A 17,476-nucleotide genomic window follows, 5' to 3' on the forward strand; every position below is an offset into this window, starting at 1 on the left:
TTTTGCATTTGAAATCGGTTTTTGTCTGTAGGAAGCGTGTTTCTCTCAGGTTTTTTCCGAAAAAGTACCATCACTCGTTAAAACGTGCCCTTCGCGGAGTTTTTTCGATTCCGAAGCTACCGGCCACTCAAGTTCTGCGATTGGTCTGCTGAGTTTGCCGGCATGGTTTGGGTCGATTAATGGTTGGAAACGTTTCCCGTCCTTTACAAGCCTTCGAATGTCTATAATTTGCTATACGCGACCATATATTTGTTTTTATTCTGTACCTGGCTAGTCGTGATTACACATGTAATGCGTTATGACCATTCTAGTACCGAGCCTAAAGGAAAGAATTTGGAGTGGAGACCTTCTTTTTGAGATTTACTAGTTTGTCTGCCCCCAAGAACAAAATATATTCTTCGCGTTTGATTCCGCTGAAAACAACAACCTTGAAAAACGCACACGGACGCGGCGTTTTAATCACGACTCTTAGGGAAACAGGGCTGCAGAATGTGGGCTCCTCATGTAAGCCTTTTGGTAACTTATCGTTCTCCAAGTCAGTTTGGAATTCGCTGAATATCGCTAAATCAAAGTTTACAGTGGCTAGGTAGCTCGATGAGTGTCTTGGTTACGAGTACATATTTTGTCTGAAATTCGCATCTCCATTCACATAAAACTTTTTCCAGGGTAATTCTACGAGATATGATGAAGAAGGGCCTAAGGACATTTTACAAATGTTGTATTTAATTGTATTGTATCCAGTGAAGGAGTTTTCAAGCAAGAAGTGTGACTTGCAGAATGTCGTGTACTTCCGATCCGTCTTCATGCGTTTATTGAAGATAAAGTGATGTGCTTTAGAGCTGGGAAAATGTTCGCAATCTCACATTTTTACAATAAATATGTCGTATACTATTACATATTCACACACAGTTGCTGGATGACTATTTGTGTATCACTGACTTGTAGAAAACACTCGCACCGTGTGCATGGAGAAACAGAGAAGATCACATGAGATTAAGTAAAGAATGCCGGTTATAAACACTGATGAAGTGCACATATACGAACATATGGTTATGTTTGTCAAAATCCTACGGAAACTTTCATGAACTTATCATAGATCACAAGAATGAAAAATCGAAAGGTTGTGTTAATATTATCACAGTGATATTCTTTCACTGAGAATGTCTACTGTGATATAAGAACTCCCCATAATTTCCTGATTCAGTAAAGACACAGATGAAGAACATGAAAACTGAACATTTTCATTTCGGTAACTGTCGTGGATAGGGTATAGGATTAAGAAGACATATTCACGTCCTCTGAGTACTACTGGGCCAGATTATCAACTAAACCGGACTCTAAATAATTCGGAATCGACTTTTTTTCTTCGGGAATTGAAGAAGCTGACGTGAGCTTCTGTCTCCTGTTCTCAACTAATAGGGGGACATGAACAATATAATTAATGGGATATGGTTAAATTGATGAAATGTGCATGTATAAGGCGCAAATAAGGTTGTGTCCAATAAGCGGGAATAGCGAGAAAATCTCCCGAATACTTTTTCCCTCTAGTAACCTGGCGGCATTGAATATACTGAGTTAAGTCAACCATTGTGCGACAAAAAAGACTGCCCAATTACGCATTAATTACCCTTAGTAAGGCATTATTTTCACATAGCCCAAATAAGGGAAAAGGCCCCAACGCCACAGAAGAAACCCTTTCACTCATTTACCCTCCCTGGGGTTCGTAATCTGAACTGGTTGTAGGAGTTCTCTCTGGAGCCTGACGCCCGCTATAGTACCAGGCTGCGGCAAATGGGTTTTTGTCCAACCGCGCCTGGCAGTTTGCATCAGTCGGGCTACAACAGGGGAATGCATCTTGATACAACTCGGTGATAGAACCTCAGAAGCGGTGACCATTCTTATCCAACCTTCAGATCTTGGTACTCAGAACGGGTGTTTTACTCAGCATAAGCAGAGTTGCCTAGAACTGACAGCACGTTTTGTTTATTTTTTGACAGTAAGTTTACGTAGCTGATCGTGGCTGAAATACGATGTCTACATATCGTACTCTCTTTTGGACCACGCCTATGAAAAAACAGAAACAAGCGGAACAAAAAGCTCGTTTGGGTCGTCAAATTCATTGATAATGAAGAAAATATTTGTGAGAGGTTGACGGTTTTGGGGTCTAGACTGCTGTTGGGTACTTTCCGCTAAACAAAATATCTCTTATTACAATTTGTGAGCCGTCGTAAGTGGCTGAACTCGGAAACTGAAGGTAACACAGACAATCAAGAGCTAGGAAGTCTAAGCTTAGTCAACCCTCTGAGTACTGAGCCGTGAATTCCAGGTTCACTGCCAACCTTGAGGTGAACTTTTCAATGATTTACTTTGGACACGCAGGCGAACAAGACAGTATGAGTGCCGCGACAGATTTCATGTATTGTTGATAGAAATTTACCCACACGATCAATTGGGCATTTCAAAAGCACTCAAATTGTAATATCGGCCAGGTTGCTAGTCATGGCGAAACGAGAATTAGAACCGAAACTAAAGTATCCGCTGTCTGTAATGGGTCGTGATGGGAATGTTGTATGTAATTTTAGAAAAAAGGAAAATCACTATGATGGATCAGTTTTGCTGGAAAGTTATTTTATCAAACATTATAAAAGCATTAAGAGCTCTAAAATAAGCTGATAAAGAGCATGAAAACGGTGGAGCCAGAGTCCGTAGCGGTACGACAACATTGTTTTCAACATATGGAAATGCAAGCAAATGTACTTAACGTAGGATATATTTGGAGTAAACTAATAGTTTAGGATTTTCCTAGCTCAACTGAATGGATTACAGTGAAATGATTCGAATGAAGAAATTGTGTTTAGGTAGCAGTGCACTGAAAGCTCACAAGTATGGTGCGAGTTAGAATTTTTGCGCCTGCTTCAGCAAAGCCAGCGATCTTTTTCAAAAACCAAGAGCAAATGATAAACTTGGAGAAAGCAAAGGTTTTGGTGCTTGATAAGGCAGGAAACAGAATTCAGTAAACTGTTGCCTCAAAGAACATCGTAAATGTCACACCTGATAAGGCACCAGGACACAGGTAGAACAAAATCAGTCAGAAAATTTAAACTCTTCGACTCCTGTAGCAATTTGGATTACCCAGCGTATTAAAAAATCCAATAGACACAATTAAAATCAACCAAATTTTGACATTGAGGAGATTGGTTTTTGTAGCTTACGTATTTGTGTGTGGGTCTGAGCACAAAGGTTGAGCTGTAAAGTCACAAGTCTTTGACCCAGGCGTCAACAAGTGAATGCAAAACCAAAATACTACAAATACCGCAAAACGAGTCAAAAATGAAATAATTAATTTCCTGATCCTGAAATTTAAGACTTGAGAAAACCAAATGAGTGATACTGAAATGCCAACCATTGATCATATTAGCATGTTTTTAAGTGGAAGCATATTAAAGTGAGTAGAAATCATGAAAGGGATACAAATGAAGACTTCAAGCCGGTGTTTTCTGTAAAACCGTTTTCCAGTTCAGGGCATTGCCGAAAGACATGATTACCTAAGACTTCAGAAATGTAATAAAGTTGTCACGTCCAACACAGACGTAACCAAACTCAGGTTTTCCAGTTCAGGGCATTGCCGAAAGACCTGATTACGTAAGACTTCAGAAATGTAATAAATTTGTCACGTCCAACATAGACGTAACCAAACTCAACTGTGTAAATGAGAAATGCTACAGGGGACCACTTAATCTGCTATGAGAATATCAGTAAAACACAATCACACATTCATTCGTAAAATACACGAAGCTTTGAGTCTGTGATACGGGCCAATGAGTTTACGTAAGCAAAAATCTTCAAAGAGGGTAAGATCGACGAAATCGATCGGGTTTTCAAGGTTAACGAGCAAAGAAATTCAATGGATTAGACTGAGAACCGACAGACTCTTGGGGCTCAGCGAGGTTTGACTCAATATGGTCAACTAAAATTGTTTCAGGGTCATAACTTTGCAGATGAGTGGTGTTGTTTTGCAAAATTCTCTGATGTGGCATGAACACAAGTGAATTTTAATCAAACATCAATAGAAGGTAAACGGAGTTGGCCTTTTTTTGTAGCTGGCTGGACTGTGATTTGAGATACCAGTAGGTGAGACATACTATACTAAGCTATGCGGACATCCCAAACAGTGTTTTCTGTGCACATCAAAACTTAAGCGAGTCTTTTCATCCATCAAGAACACAGCAAGACTTTTTACCATCAGCGAAAATGTTTCACAAGGCAGTAGCAACCAAGGCAAAAAGCCATGATTTGAAATTTGTGAATGAAAACACCATGAAGTGACGAGTGAATATCAAAAATTTGAACTATAAACCGTGCTTGGTTATGGTAGCTTGGCATCCATAGTCCACTTCCATGTTTTCAAAAAAACCACCAAACCAGTTGTTAGCCATGATTTCGGGAACTTGGACGACTTTTGGCTAGTGAGTGAATGCCTGACGTACTTCAACAGATGGATGAATTCATTCAAAATTAATTGCGATCCATCAATATTTGAGTTTGTCAAATTTGGAAATTATGTGTTTTTTGAATGGATCAGAGAAATTAGCTTTGCAATTGAGGGATTTTTAATTTTGACGAGTCATTTTGTGGTTAGTTGTAGGCCGGACAACTTGTTCAGTTGTGGAAAGGTATACCCATGAAAATCACGACGTAAAATGTGCATCACCGAGTTTTGTTGCTGCCGCTGATGTATAGCATAGTGTTTTATATTTATTTGCCCTGATTGGCAGGAACCAAGTACGCAAGAACATAGAAAGAACAATCATTTGTACCCTTTGTCGTCAGTTTGACCCGCCGTCTTAAAGTACAGATCAATTCACAACGAGTCACTTACGACAATATCGCGTCTTGTGGCATCTGCAACGGCGGTGTTAGAACCGAAGTTGCGCCAAATATGCGGTGCAGTTTCAAAATGCTGCTTCTTAATAGGCAATCAGTTATTGCAGACAGTGGATATCTGAAGAAATCTATCCTCAGAGTCACTTCAAAAACAGCACACAGGAAGTAACTGGTGAAAGGTTCGCAGCTTAATATACTGTGACTTCTGATGTTAGAAAATATTTTTCAGTTTTTGGTGGTGGTATCGATCGCGTAAGGTAGGCACAGCAGACACCGGAAGTTAATTAAAACAAGGAAATGTCGGAAATGAGTTGAGCTTGTGATAACCGGCCTCAGAATAATGTCAACGTTGGCTATCTTGAAGCCTAGTGCTAAATGAGTGACCCTCATGACCAGAGCCAAAAGTCGCTTACGACCAACCGTATATTGACGACATCCGTGGTGATACCGCCTCAAAACTTGACGTAAAATAAATTGGGATTTATTTTATATCTGGTGAATGAGTTGTGGCTACAATAATCTCATATTTTACTCAAGAACATTGGTGCTGTCTTTGTTTCTTTTCTTTGTGCCTAACTGTTAACTTAGATGGAGTCAACATAAAAGATGTTTTGTCGAAGACAAACGGGGCTTTAGTTGAGATTGGCTTGGTTTTTCCTTATGGAGAGACAGCAAACCAGATGCCATGGATACTCTGAGGAGAGGGTTTGTTCAGGTTTTCCACTTTAGAAAAAAACAGTCTTGTTTGACCTTTTTCTTCTTAGACAAGAAAATATACAATGCGCTGTTCAGTAAACAAAAGATTCTTTCCATAAGCAAGTAAGCGTATGTCTCGCATTGGGGAATAGCAGTTGTCAAAGCCTTTCATTTATTGAGGCGCAAAAAATATCTTAGAACTTGAGAAATGTTGGGGCTGTTCTCCATGGCGTTTTTTCCTGCCACTTACTGCCCCTAACCACTTGGTGGCCCCTAATTGGTCGACTTAATCCTCCCATATTTTGTTCGTACTTCGTCAAGTACACAGAATGACAGTGTGTTTTTACAGGTTTCGGAGGTCTGTGAAAAATTTCAAACACGTGCTATTCCTTATTCGGTATAACAAATGCTTTCAAATTTCCCCTGGAATATAAAGCTCCAGTGTGGGTTTCAGTGGAATGTTCCGGGTGCAAAAGTGAGCCTGATAGAGCACCACAGTAGAACAAATTTATTTCCTCGAGAAACGCTTGGAATAACTCTTGGCGTTTATGGCAAGCTAATCAAATTTGGCCTCTCTATCCTTACCAAATAGCACATACGTTCACTTGAAACCCCTTTTGTAATGCATACAAAAAGAATGGTAACCCGTTGCCTGCTGCAGTTGTCTCTGGCGAGCCTATCTGGCTGCACTTTTGTCAAAGTTTGTCCGTAATTTGTGAGTGGCTTTTGGCTGTTTTTACAAAACTTCACAACCACGATGGTAGCAGAGGAGCACCAATGCAGACAGTTTTTATCCAGAAGTTTTTAGGTGGCAATTTGATTTGGCAATCGGCAAAGCTAAATCCAAACAGACGTGACAAGCCAAGAATCGGCTGAGAAAAGAAGGGAAGTAGACGCGTTCACCAAATAGCAGCGAAAAGGAAACCCCAAATTCGCCTCAAATTGGGCATTGATTAGGTTACAACGGACTTTAGAGTTTTCAGACGTTGTCATACTTTTCCATGCCCCATCATGAAGACTGTTCTCTTGAAAACAATTTAAAATATCTCCCTCAACGTCAAAGGTGCTAAGCTTCGGCAGTCTGAAGCATGATTGGACCAGGATTTCTTGATTTTATGGTTTTTTCTCTGCATTACATAAGTAAACTGACATAATTGCACAGTCCTTGAAATTCAGCGACCTAGGGCTATTGGTGCTGACAGACTAACAAAACGTCGTGACAAAAATGGTCAATAAATCACTCCGATGCATTTTGAGATGCAAATTGTCTTTTGATAATCAAAAAGTCTGAAAAAAATTGGCTGATTCTTTTATCAGCATTTGTATTTATTTTTTGGATTCTCACTGACTGCCACACTACTAACAAAGCCTGTAGTCGGAGGTGTGCGCATGGTACACCGGAAAAGAATGGTAAAGATTCTGAACGACCGACTAATACGATCAGATGAGCAAAATAAAATACGGGGTTAGTGAGTGGTGAGAAAGCTTGACTTCAACTTGGCGAAGCCAAACTGAAATTGGGACAAAGTTCCTTCTTCAATCTTGTTTCGAGCTATAAATTTCGATTGATCCGAAAAGTGTCAAAGAGAGAGGACAAAAACTTGGTAGCGTACTGCTCTTGAGGTCTCTGAAAACTGTTTGATAGCCGATGACCTTCTCCCTTCATGAGCAGTCCTCGAGTTTCCGTTAACTTTGTGTTCTACTTGAGCCGGACCATCATAAACGATAGATTCAGGTAAATTAGGTTGTGAGAACTGAATTTGTGTCTTTGACTATTTCGACTGTTGGAGTCTTGAGTGATAACTTTTCAGAGGATTTTCCAGTGGTATTGTCCACTTCTGAGAACTAGTCAAACATAGAGTGTGTCTGTTCAACTTAGCAATATTTCCCTGACTTCCATAGACTTCGTTGCTTATTTGACAGTTTTTTTTACAGCTATTTGCAGAGATGTATCAACTGCTCAGTGAGACAGAACATCAGTACGACAGGGATCAGCTGGTGTCATCTGATTCACATCAACAGATCGTCTGTCAGCTTCACTTGATTAGCTAAAACCAATTCCGGAAGGGTCTGTTCCACCGAATAGAGAAAGGAATTTAATTTTCAGATAATTCCGAGTTATCTAACCCGGTCCCATTGAATTAATAAGGCCATTGTTGATTTGTTCTCACCAGCCTGTTTCTATTGGTCTCTTTGTTTGGTAAGTGACACCTACGTGACAAGTGTTTCCTCGCTTTCACAGACAAAGCCAAGATATTGATCTGCACTAATAATGTCACGTGATGTTATGACAGCAACAGCAGCAGTGAAACCAGTAACCTAGCTTAAACTGTTGTTGTGGTATTTTGTGGGGGCAAGACATACAGTTTTCTGAATGGTTTGACGTAATTTTATCCTTCACGGCTTTTCGCGCCAAAATTCTTGTGAGAACGTTAGTAATAAGTAGTAAGGAATTATATATATATATATAATGCTATGAGCAGGCCTCGTTGGGATGAGAACTCTAGTTCGGTGCGTCCTCCTCTAATGTGAACAAACCGGCCTGAACAGACCGGAACTGTTTGAGCAAGGTTCTAATGGACGGAACCATACAGGTATATCTATGCTTAACACATTGCCCTGTGACCTTCAAAGAGCTCTCAAAGCTTTAAACCTATTCTGTGAATGAATTGGCATTAGAAAATGCGTCGAGTTTCATCGTTATTTTCTGCGTTGGCAATAGAGGTTAAGTTAAATGTAGCGAACTATTCCCATTCGCATAACCAGCTGAATCACCCGTTTATGATGTTTTTAAGCGACTGAATGTGCCGCACTGGACCGCCTCATGTATCAGTTGACATGATATTCGGGATATTTCGATACATTTTATGCATGCGATGTACTACTCATAAGGTTGCTGAAAACCCTATGACAGCCCATAATCGGTTCCGCTGTTCTTGAGGCTCATCAGGTAGGCCTACTCCGCAAATTTCCGTTAACCTTTTGTTATACTTGAGCCAAAATTGCAGGAAATGAGCGAATACGCTCATTTGCTTAGGAGAGATTCAGCTGGTTTCGGGTTGAGTCCCCGTCATAAGCAGGAAATGAGCGAATACGCTCATTTGCTTAGGAGAGATTCAGCTGGGTTCCGGGTGAGTCTCCCGTCATAATCAAATTAATACGAAAATAAGTGTTGAAACCAACCCAATATAAGTTTAAGTGGAACAAAAAATTGATGGAAAATTAGGGACTGTAATTAACTGATAAGCTCTAAGAAGGGTGAAATCGGTCGTTGGCTATATAGAAGAGTTTTCAGCAACCTTATGAGTCTATGCATTACGTCTATAAAACGCATCACGATATCTCCAATTTTATGTCCACTGAAACATAAGACGATCAGGTGCAGCAAATTAAGTTGCGTAAAAGCATTATTATTGAAAAATTCAGCTGGGTTCCGGGTGACTCTTTTGGATAACACTTGTTTTTTGTGGTTAAATATTGAGTTAGTAAACGATCTTTTGCCTCAATTCTGAGGTTCTTCAACAGAATGTACACTCCAATTTTCAAGATATCGGTCGATTGTTTCGCGGTATAATAAACTAATTATGTGATCTGACGAGTATGAAACGAATGCAGTCAACTTTCGAGTTGTCTGCGGTTTGCCGTAAACTTACGATTAGTACAGCAGTACATCTTGTGCTATTCCGCGAAACTGCCATAACACCTTGTAGCGGAAACTTGGAAATCACCCTTTTGAAGCAGAGTATGCAGGTGAACCCCAGAATTTAACGGGATTCCAAACCGTTTGCGCAGGTGACTCTATACGGAGTAGTGAATATTTATCTGAAAAAACAGGGACTACTTCACCGCATGTTTGAAAGCAGAATATAAGAGTATGATTATGGCTCAATCATATTGTGATGTGATCAGTATGCGACAAACCGAATTTACGATACGCGCTCTAAGGCATGCAACGGTGCGTTTTTTCCAAATTAGTACACTCGGTCACATGACCAGAGCTGCATCGAATCGACCGCCAGTATTGGTACTACGAACTGTGTCTTGCGTTGAGAACAGTATGTGCCTCTAGGCGAACAGTTCGAAATGTATTTCCAGTTGAATAAAATTAGTTGAAGCATATAAATCAAATCAGTTCCAAGGGAACTGATCATCTGTTGGTTCATCCACTTTCGGTCGATGAGCTACTGAGAATCGGAACGACGGTGGATAACTAAATCGGGACAGCTGGCCTAGATCTGATTGAATTTCGGGACTGATATACTTTTCTTTGTGACTCGTTTCGGCTACACACTAATTATCTGATCGGGCCAAAATTTCACGGGAACATGAGCCAATAAAAAATGGATGGCAGGGTGAAATACAGCGATGCGTCTCTCCAGGAAAGTTTATCCAAGAAGTTGGTCCTTTCAGAAAGGAAGCAAAACTAAAAAATTAATAGAATTTCAAGAGATATATTGCTTCTAAAACAGGTCTTTTAGGAGAAACATATCTTCCTTGCACCGGTCAACTTCTGATAAAAAAGAACGGGGAATAAATAAAAAAAATGTGAAGATAGCTGCGTCTCTTGGACACTTTGGAGTTGTACACGTTGAACCTGTGACAACGTAAATCTGCCAAAGGAATCTGATACACGTCATTACGGTCGTTGATCAGTGCACGTCACTTTCGTGTATCTTAAGACGTCAGCTCCGCCTAAATTCTTTCAAATTGGGACGAAAAGAGTAGCCAATTTTCGCTCAAATTGGGATCTTGAAGGTGCGCACTCCGTCAACCTCATTCGTGATTGCCGTTTCCTTCTGCCATCTACACAGGAAATAGGAGGTGATGTTAGAATTGTCGAACTGTTGTTCCTAGGGCACGGCTGTGTAGTAGTCCTCTGTATCTTGTTGTATGACCTTGCTGTCTTCCCAGGTAAAAGGTAGGTAAGTAAGCACTTGCAGGCAATGTTGTACCCTCCGTCGCGGGTGCCCGCACAGCGCACTTCCTAAGGTCCATCTCAGGATAACCATCAGGTTGGAGAATATGTTCAACTTTACTGCGTTCCGCTTAGAGTGTGCCGAGCTCGCTCGTGGTACACAGGTACTGTCCTCTTTAAGTGCGCTTTTAAAGTGCTTCCCTTTAAATGATTCCATTCCTCTTGGGTTAAATAGGAATATCAAGAGACACGAGGCTTCCAAGTCGTGCTCCGCATGACTTAGTTTTGACCGGAATATCACAAAATATTTTATAACGAGTAGGTGGGCGAATCTCAGAACCGATCCTCTCTTCAAGGCTTGTCACTCGCATGAGACTTCTCGTGACAATTGAATTTGCTAGAAGCAACACCGCTAGTTTGAGTCCCATGGTCAGCGCATCTAAGTTTGAAGGCTTTTGATGTTCTTATAACAAAATAACAGTAAATGACACCAAAGTCATTTTATCAAGTCAATTTGACAGATTGATGTGATGAATGAATCGGAAAGCAGGTGAGATATTTGGTCTGATAAATGCCATTTCTCGTCCTGTCAACAAGTCTCAACGACAAGTCACTAGTACAGATTATAGAATCAAAACTGTGTCCAACTCTCCTAGATAAAAAAGGATTGGTATGAATACCGATGAGTTCCAACACTTTGGTTGCTCTGCGCACCACATCAGCTAAAACTGATCGTGTTCAGAGAGTTGATTAACCAACTGAATAAATCGATCACGCTTCAGTCGACAGAACAGAGGAGTAGATCACGTGATTTTGTTGACAGCAGATCAAACTGTTCAGGTTGTTTAATTCAAGCATTCATATTTGACACAGATGTGTCTAGAACTTGGAGGGTACTGAAAATCGATATTTTGTGTTATTGGCTGCCTTGAGTAATTTTGCAATAGATGACAAAGCCCATCATCATCAGTAAACTTTCTTTGTAAGTAGTCTGGACATTACCTAAAATTCCATCCAGCGAGTTGAGTCTACCGAAGTCTACATGTGTTTGGTTCGTAGTAATCACCAAAAAAACGTGATTCACAAAGAACGATATTTCAAATTTCTCTGGTGTGACATAACATTGATGACATCTCTTGGACAGCTCAAATCGGGCTGTTTTTCGAGAAATACACTCATTTGCAAAGGTTGACGAAAACTCGGGGACTGCGCCTACTCGGTGAGCCCAAAGTGGAAGGGCAAAACCGGTCGTGGATTGTCGAAGAGCTTTCAGCAACCTAGTGAGTAGTTTTCTTGATGAAAATATACTGCGATATCTCGAATATAGTGCCAACTGAAACATGAGGCGGCCTGTGTGCAGCGTATTTAGTTGTAGAACATAATAAGCGAGAGATTCAGTTGAGTCTTTCGTGAAAACCAAATTGATTTGCAACTGAGTGTATTTCACGGAAACAGTCCAATTTGGGTTCAAGTAGAACATGAGGTTGACGGAAACTCGGGGACTGCGCCTACCTGCTAAACCCCAAGAAGGGAGAAATCGTTCATGGGCTGTCGAAGAGCTTTCAGCAGCCTTGTGAGTAGTTTCGTTACATCCTTTACTCCTTCCACGTCCAGGTTTCCGCTACTGCAAATTAGACACAGAATGCTGTTTTTGGCGAAATTCTCAGATTAAACGCGATCAGACCTCAGGTTCTTTTGGGTTCAAGTAGAACATCAGATTTTTCGGAAATCGGTGACGGCGACTACCTGAAGAAGCAGAACGGCAAAACCGGTCGCGGGCTGTCGAAGAGTTTTCAACAACCTTATAAGTAGTGCATTACGTTGTTAAAGTGTGTTGCGATATCTGGTATATTGCATCAACTGAAACACCATCATCGACAGTATGACACCAGCGTTCAACACCGATACTGCATTGCCGTACAACCATTATTTATTTGGAAGCCTTATTGTAAAGAAAAGAATAAGGGTGGACTGGTAAGGGACTTAGTGCTAGCTTGCCACAATCATTCCGAGGTGCTTACACCTCCAGACATTCACTCAGACGATCTGGATATAAACTGACAACAAGAACGACACTGGCATGGGTTAGCAGCCATATCTTGTAGTGTCTCAAACCAGGCACAGTGAGGATCACGCGGTCCCCATCCTGGAAGGTGAGTAGCACCGACAGCACTCAAGCGTTTCGTGATCACCTTCATACTCCTCTGCCAAGTCAAGGGCTGGCCACCTCTCTGTTTACGCCACTCTGAATTGGGCATGGAAAACAGCAGTATCTTTGGCAAACGATGGTTCGGCACACGCAACACATGTTCCAACCAACGCAGCCTCTGGTGCTGAACACATTCTTCAACGGAAGTAGCCGTTGCACAACCGAAAAAGCGCTTTCTAACCGCCCCGTTACGGATTCGCCGACACCAACCCACACGAGCTATTGTTCTGAGACAACGATTGTCGAACACCTGAAGACGTCCGACGAGGCTAACTTGGGCGCAAGAAATACAGAAGTTGACTTGTTTTCATTGATTTATTGCCTAACAAGATGTGCTTCAAAATGTTCGTAAAATCCGGCACTTTCGTAAAGTGTGCTTAAATCATGACAAATTAACCTGACGGATCGAACTAACGCAGCATACGGTCTAATGATTGTAAAATGTCGAGTCTCTCAACCGAAATAAGAAGCATCGATCTAATTCCAACCCAAACCAACACAGCTGTATCAATCGATCAACTTCATGTGCAAATTTCGGTAAGACATTGGAATTTCATTGTCTCGATCACAAGTCAGATACAGTCGGAAATAATCGGAGTTCTTGACATATTTTTGACATCCAATCACTCACAAAAACCAGGTCGAATGCTTTTCGTTTTTTTCCAGAATTTTATCATCTTTGGTGATAACCGTACAGAGTATTACAGCTTTACTCACATGAAGTGAGACGAAAAAAGGAAAAGGGGAACTTCGTAAGTGAACTGTGGGAAAGTATTGTACAAGGTGCACCTGATAACGCGCTATTTATTGATTTTCCAGATTCTGCAAGACCCACCGGTCTACACCCGCCAAGCCGAACCAGAATACGCTTTTGGAACTGCACGCCAGCGTGTTCCTGAACGTCCACCGGAGATGGCAAAGCGCCAGAATAGGATGACAGCAAGAGCTGAGGTGCGACGTCAGCAACAAGAGCCGAGTGTATGGGACGAACGGTCCCACCCATCAAACTCGCTGGAAGAGAGTAGGCGATGGTACGCCGAACAGATAGCAAAACAGATGCGTAAAGGCGGACTTTTTGAAGATCCTTTCTTGCCAGCCAGCTCTACAAGCATTGGGCAGGGACTGATTCAAAGCGGTCGAAACTATGAGTGGCGAAGACCTCATGTGAGTGCATCTCGGTGTTTGTGGTTGATTTACCTCCCACCAAATTGAGAACGAACGGGTACTGGTGTCACATGTTACTTAGAGTAATCTTGACATTGATCGATATTTAACTGGAGACCCGTGATGTACTTTATAACTGATCTAAATAAACGTACACTGTTAGTTTGTCTTTGTCAGGTAATAGTACACATTCCACCTGTGCATGAAATCGAATTTTGCGTCATTGGAATGTGGATTCCTTTCTTATACCATCAAGTCTCGACGTTATGCACCTCACTCATAGTAACAATGTTGACAGCTGATAAGCTTATCAGAAGGTGTGAGTCTTGTGATAACCGTCTGTTGACTCTTCAAGATAAAGTGGCTGCGTGCGATGATCCAGGCTACATTCGGCTGGGCTTGTTACGGTCCAATCCCCTCTTTGGTAGTTAGATTGATGAGTTTAACAAGACCAACATTTAGGGAAGTGTGCCTGATGAGAATCAGCCAATCGCTAGCAGGCTTCGAAATCTGGCTTACTCATTTAAACAAGCTATCCTTCACGAGACACAGGTAGGAGTCAACCAGTGTTAAAACCTCCATCATCGCTGTTACAAGATTTCGTTTTGACACCGAAGGAGACAGATGTCTACTCAGGAGGTAGGTTGAATCTCCCGGACTATTCACTACTAACTTCGAATTTTCTGAAATTCCTCATATAGGTCCTATCCCTGAATCCCCGTAAGCCTCCATGAATACAAGAAGGCCAAGCTCAAGGTATTTACAGCCAAAAACGCATGCACAAATTAAGTATTGGTGCGCGACCTAGCCAGATCGTTAGTTCACAATACTGTCCTTCAATTCAGAGTGCTGTCCGACAGTTTGCAAGAACTTTAGATTCAGCATTACATCATAAGAAATCCTTTGATATCTTGGGCGTAGTTTCAGCTGTGACAGAAGACGGTGGAGAACTTCGGTTGGGTCTGTCGTTAGCGAATAGGTGTTTGTTCACGGATAGTCCTTGACAGCTACTCAGTGACCTAGTGAGCAGCGCACGGACTCCATGTCCTAAATACTGGCTCAAGTAAACTGCGATTTTGGCTAAACTTCACATACAGAGAATCAGTGATTGACAAATTTCGTTTTCTGACTGAGTCCTTCGGTTTGCAGACGGTAAACTTGCTGAAAATAGTATCTCTTTCCTTGCAGGAGATAATACGTGATCCACAGTTTGTCACTGATGGGATCAGCCGATTTGATGTGGTCCAAGGCGAAATAGGTAAGCCAAAAAAGTGATTTACGGGGTAGAAACCACGATGATTTCTGATAATTGCGTGTTATCTTTGATTGGGACCCGCCAGGGGTACGCCTCAGTGAATGAAACTCATCCTGTTCGCGTCAGAGTGTTAGTAGCGAGGTGACTGGAAAGTGGGTACTTGGTTGTGCGGCAGGTACTTCAATTGGGGAAACATCCAGAACCACCGACTACGATGTGCTACGCATGTCGAAACACCGTCTTCCCAGACGCGTGTTGCTTTCCATGTCTCCTTCAAACCGCGAGGTGGACAACGCATAATTTGACAGAAGGACGTGAGAGAGAGCATGAAGAGTTTGGGTGCTGTGCGCCTTCCAGGATGGGGTCCCCGTGACCCCACCTTTGCTTGGCTTGCAAGAAATGGCGTCTCATCAATGTCAGTGGCGTTCGTGCTATCAGTTTCTTTCCAGATTTTCTGATTAGGTGCTTGGAGAATGCTTGACATAGACCAGAACTAGGTCCTCTCTCTAATCCGCTCTTTTTCGATTCTTTTTCACCCTGGGGCTTTAGATATATAAGACGAATTTTATGGTTGTACAGCAGTGAAACATCAGTGCCAACACTGGTGTTGCTCTCTTCGATGATGATGATGATGATGGCGATGATGATGATGATGATGGGGATGATGATGATGGCGATGATGATGATGATGATGGGGATGATGATGATGGCGATGATGATGATGATGATGGGGATGATGATGATGGCGATGATGATGATGATGATGGGGATGATGATGATGGCGATGATGATGATGATGATGGGGATGATGATGATGGCGATGATGATGATGATGATGGGGATGATGATGATGGCGATGATGATGATGATGATGGGGATGATGATGATGGCGATGATGATGATGATGATGGGGATGATGATGATGGCGATGATGATGATGATGATGGGGATGATGATGATGGCGATGATGATGATGATGATGATAATGATGATGGTAATGATGATGATAATGAATCTGGGGGGACGCAATGACATGAGAGACCCATGCGGAGGTTGAAAGATAGTTTAGGCGTCCAGTAATTACCACTTCATAGATGGTTGCACCGGGGGGCAGATTGGATCGGCGACTCCGAATGTGTGATCCCAAGATTCGTAACCAACAGTTACAGCCATTAAACACATATTTCAAGTTTCCAGTCTACCATGCGCAGGCTTACACAGCCTAACACTATCTGGTCACAACTTACACCTTCGTCGTCAAAGATATCGGATGTAAAAACGCTTTCCAACATTTTATACTGCGAACTAAGTTTTTCTTCGCTACAGACAACTTCCACATTTCGTTGTACTTACCAGTAGCTTCTCCGCCAAATACCATTCTCTGCTTTAAAATCATCAGCACTGTTCACCTCAGCGATGTGAGACGTAGTATCAAGAAAATTTCACCTGCATATGTCTGTTAGTTGTGACGTATGATCGAAAACAATTAGAGCAAGAGCCCGGAAAGAGAAGTTTTATACAAGCAAATAAATCTGTTTGAAAATAGGGAGCTCATCCAACAGTGATTTGCCCAACTTGAGGATATCTTGGAAAAACTTTTCACCAAGAGCTAACTTTCGGCCTACTGAAAATCAGATCATTTATTGTTCGTTTCTTCCCTGTCGATTTTCGTAGTTTACTCTTGGAGTGGTTAAACGTTTTGAGGTTTTCATAGCCCTATCTAATTCTGGTTTCTTTATAGTCCTAACCTGAAATACCTCACCAAAGAGATTCATAAAATTTTCACCGCTGTCGCCTCCTTCTCCACACTCCCATCATCATCATCTTCATCGTCATCACCATCATCATCATCATCATCGCCATCATCATCGTCACCATCATTATCATAATGATCATCGCCATCATCATCATCATCGTCATCATCATTGAAGGAAACATGAGAAGACAATACTGGTGCTTCGCTGTCATATAAAAATTGATTCTAATAAAGCCTTACAATCGAAGGAAGAAAAAGTGGGCGGCGAGGGCGGTCTATGGCTAGCGGACCAAAAACATCCGCGGTGCTCACACCTCAAATACTCGGACGGACCATGTGTATAGAAGCTGACAGCCGCCATATCGTTCAGTGTCTACAGCCAATCACAAGGGGGTGGGGGGAACCCGGCCGCATCTTGGAAGACGAACTGCACCCCGACTTTCCTTACCACCAACCATTTGCTTCTGCCATGTCACATTCTACTCACTTCTGAGTTTTTACTACTTCAAACTGGGCAGGGAAAACAGCGATCGTCCCGGTAGCCGGTAGCTCCGCATGCCTAGCACATAGCCCAGCCAAATCCCAGAAATATTTGGC

At 41.9% G+C, this 17,476-nt stretch overlaps 1 protein-coding gene across 1 annotated transcript in view; it reads left to right on the top strand.

The window, feature by feature from the left end:
- Positions 1-396: 396 nt before the first annotated feature.
- The window catches only part of T265_11348 (hypothetical protein), a gene marked incomplete at both ends in the record, with an annotated part of 44,258 nt that continues 27,178 nt past the window's right edge, over positions 397-17,476 (top strand). The window contains 3 exons of the mRNA XM_009177978.1: positions 397-504; positions 13,524-13,868; positions 15,057-15,126. Of these exons, the coding sequence (XP_009176242.1) occupies positions 490-504; positions 13,524-13,868; positions 15,057-15,126 (430 nt within the window). The remainder of the gene's footprint in view (positions 505-13,523; positions 13,869-15,056; positions 15,127-17,476) is intronic.

This window comes from Opisthorchis viverrini, assembly GCF_000715545.1.
Source record: "Opisthorchis viverrini unplaced genomic scaffold opera_v5_483, whole genome shotgun sequence".
In the NCBI taxonomy this organism is placed as follows: domain Eukaryota; kingdom Metazoa; phylum Platyhelminthes; class Trematoda; order Opisthorchiida; family Opisthorchiidae; genus Opisthorchis; species Opisthorchis viverrini.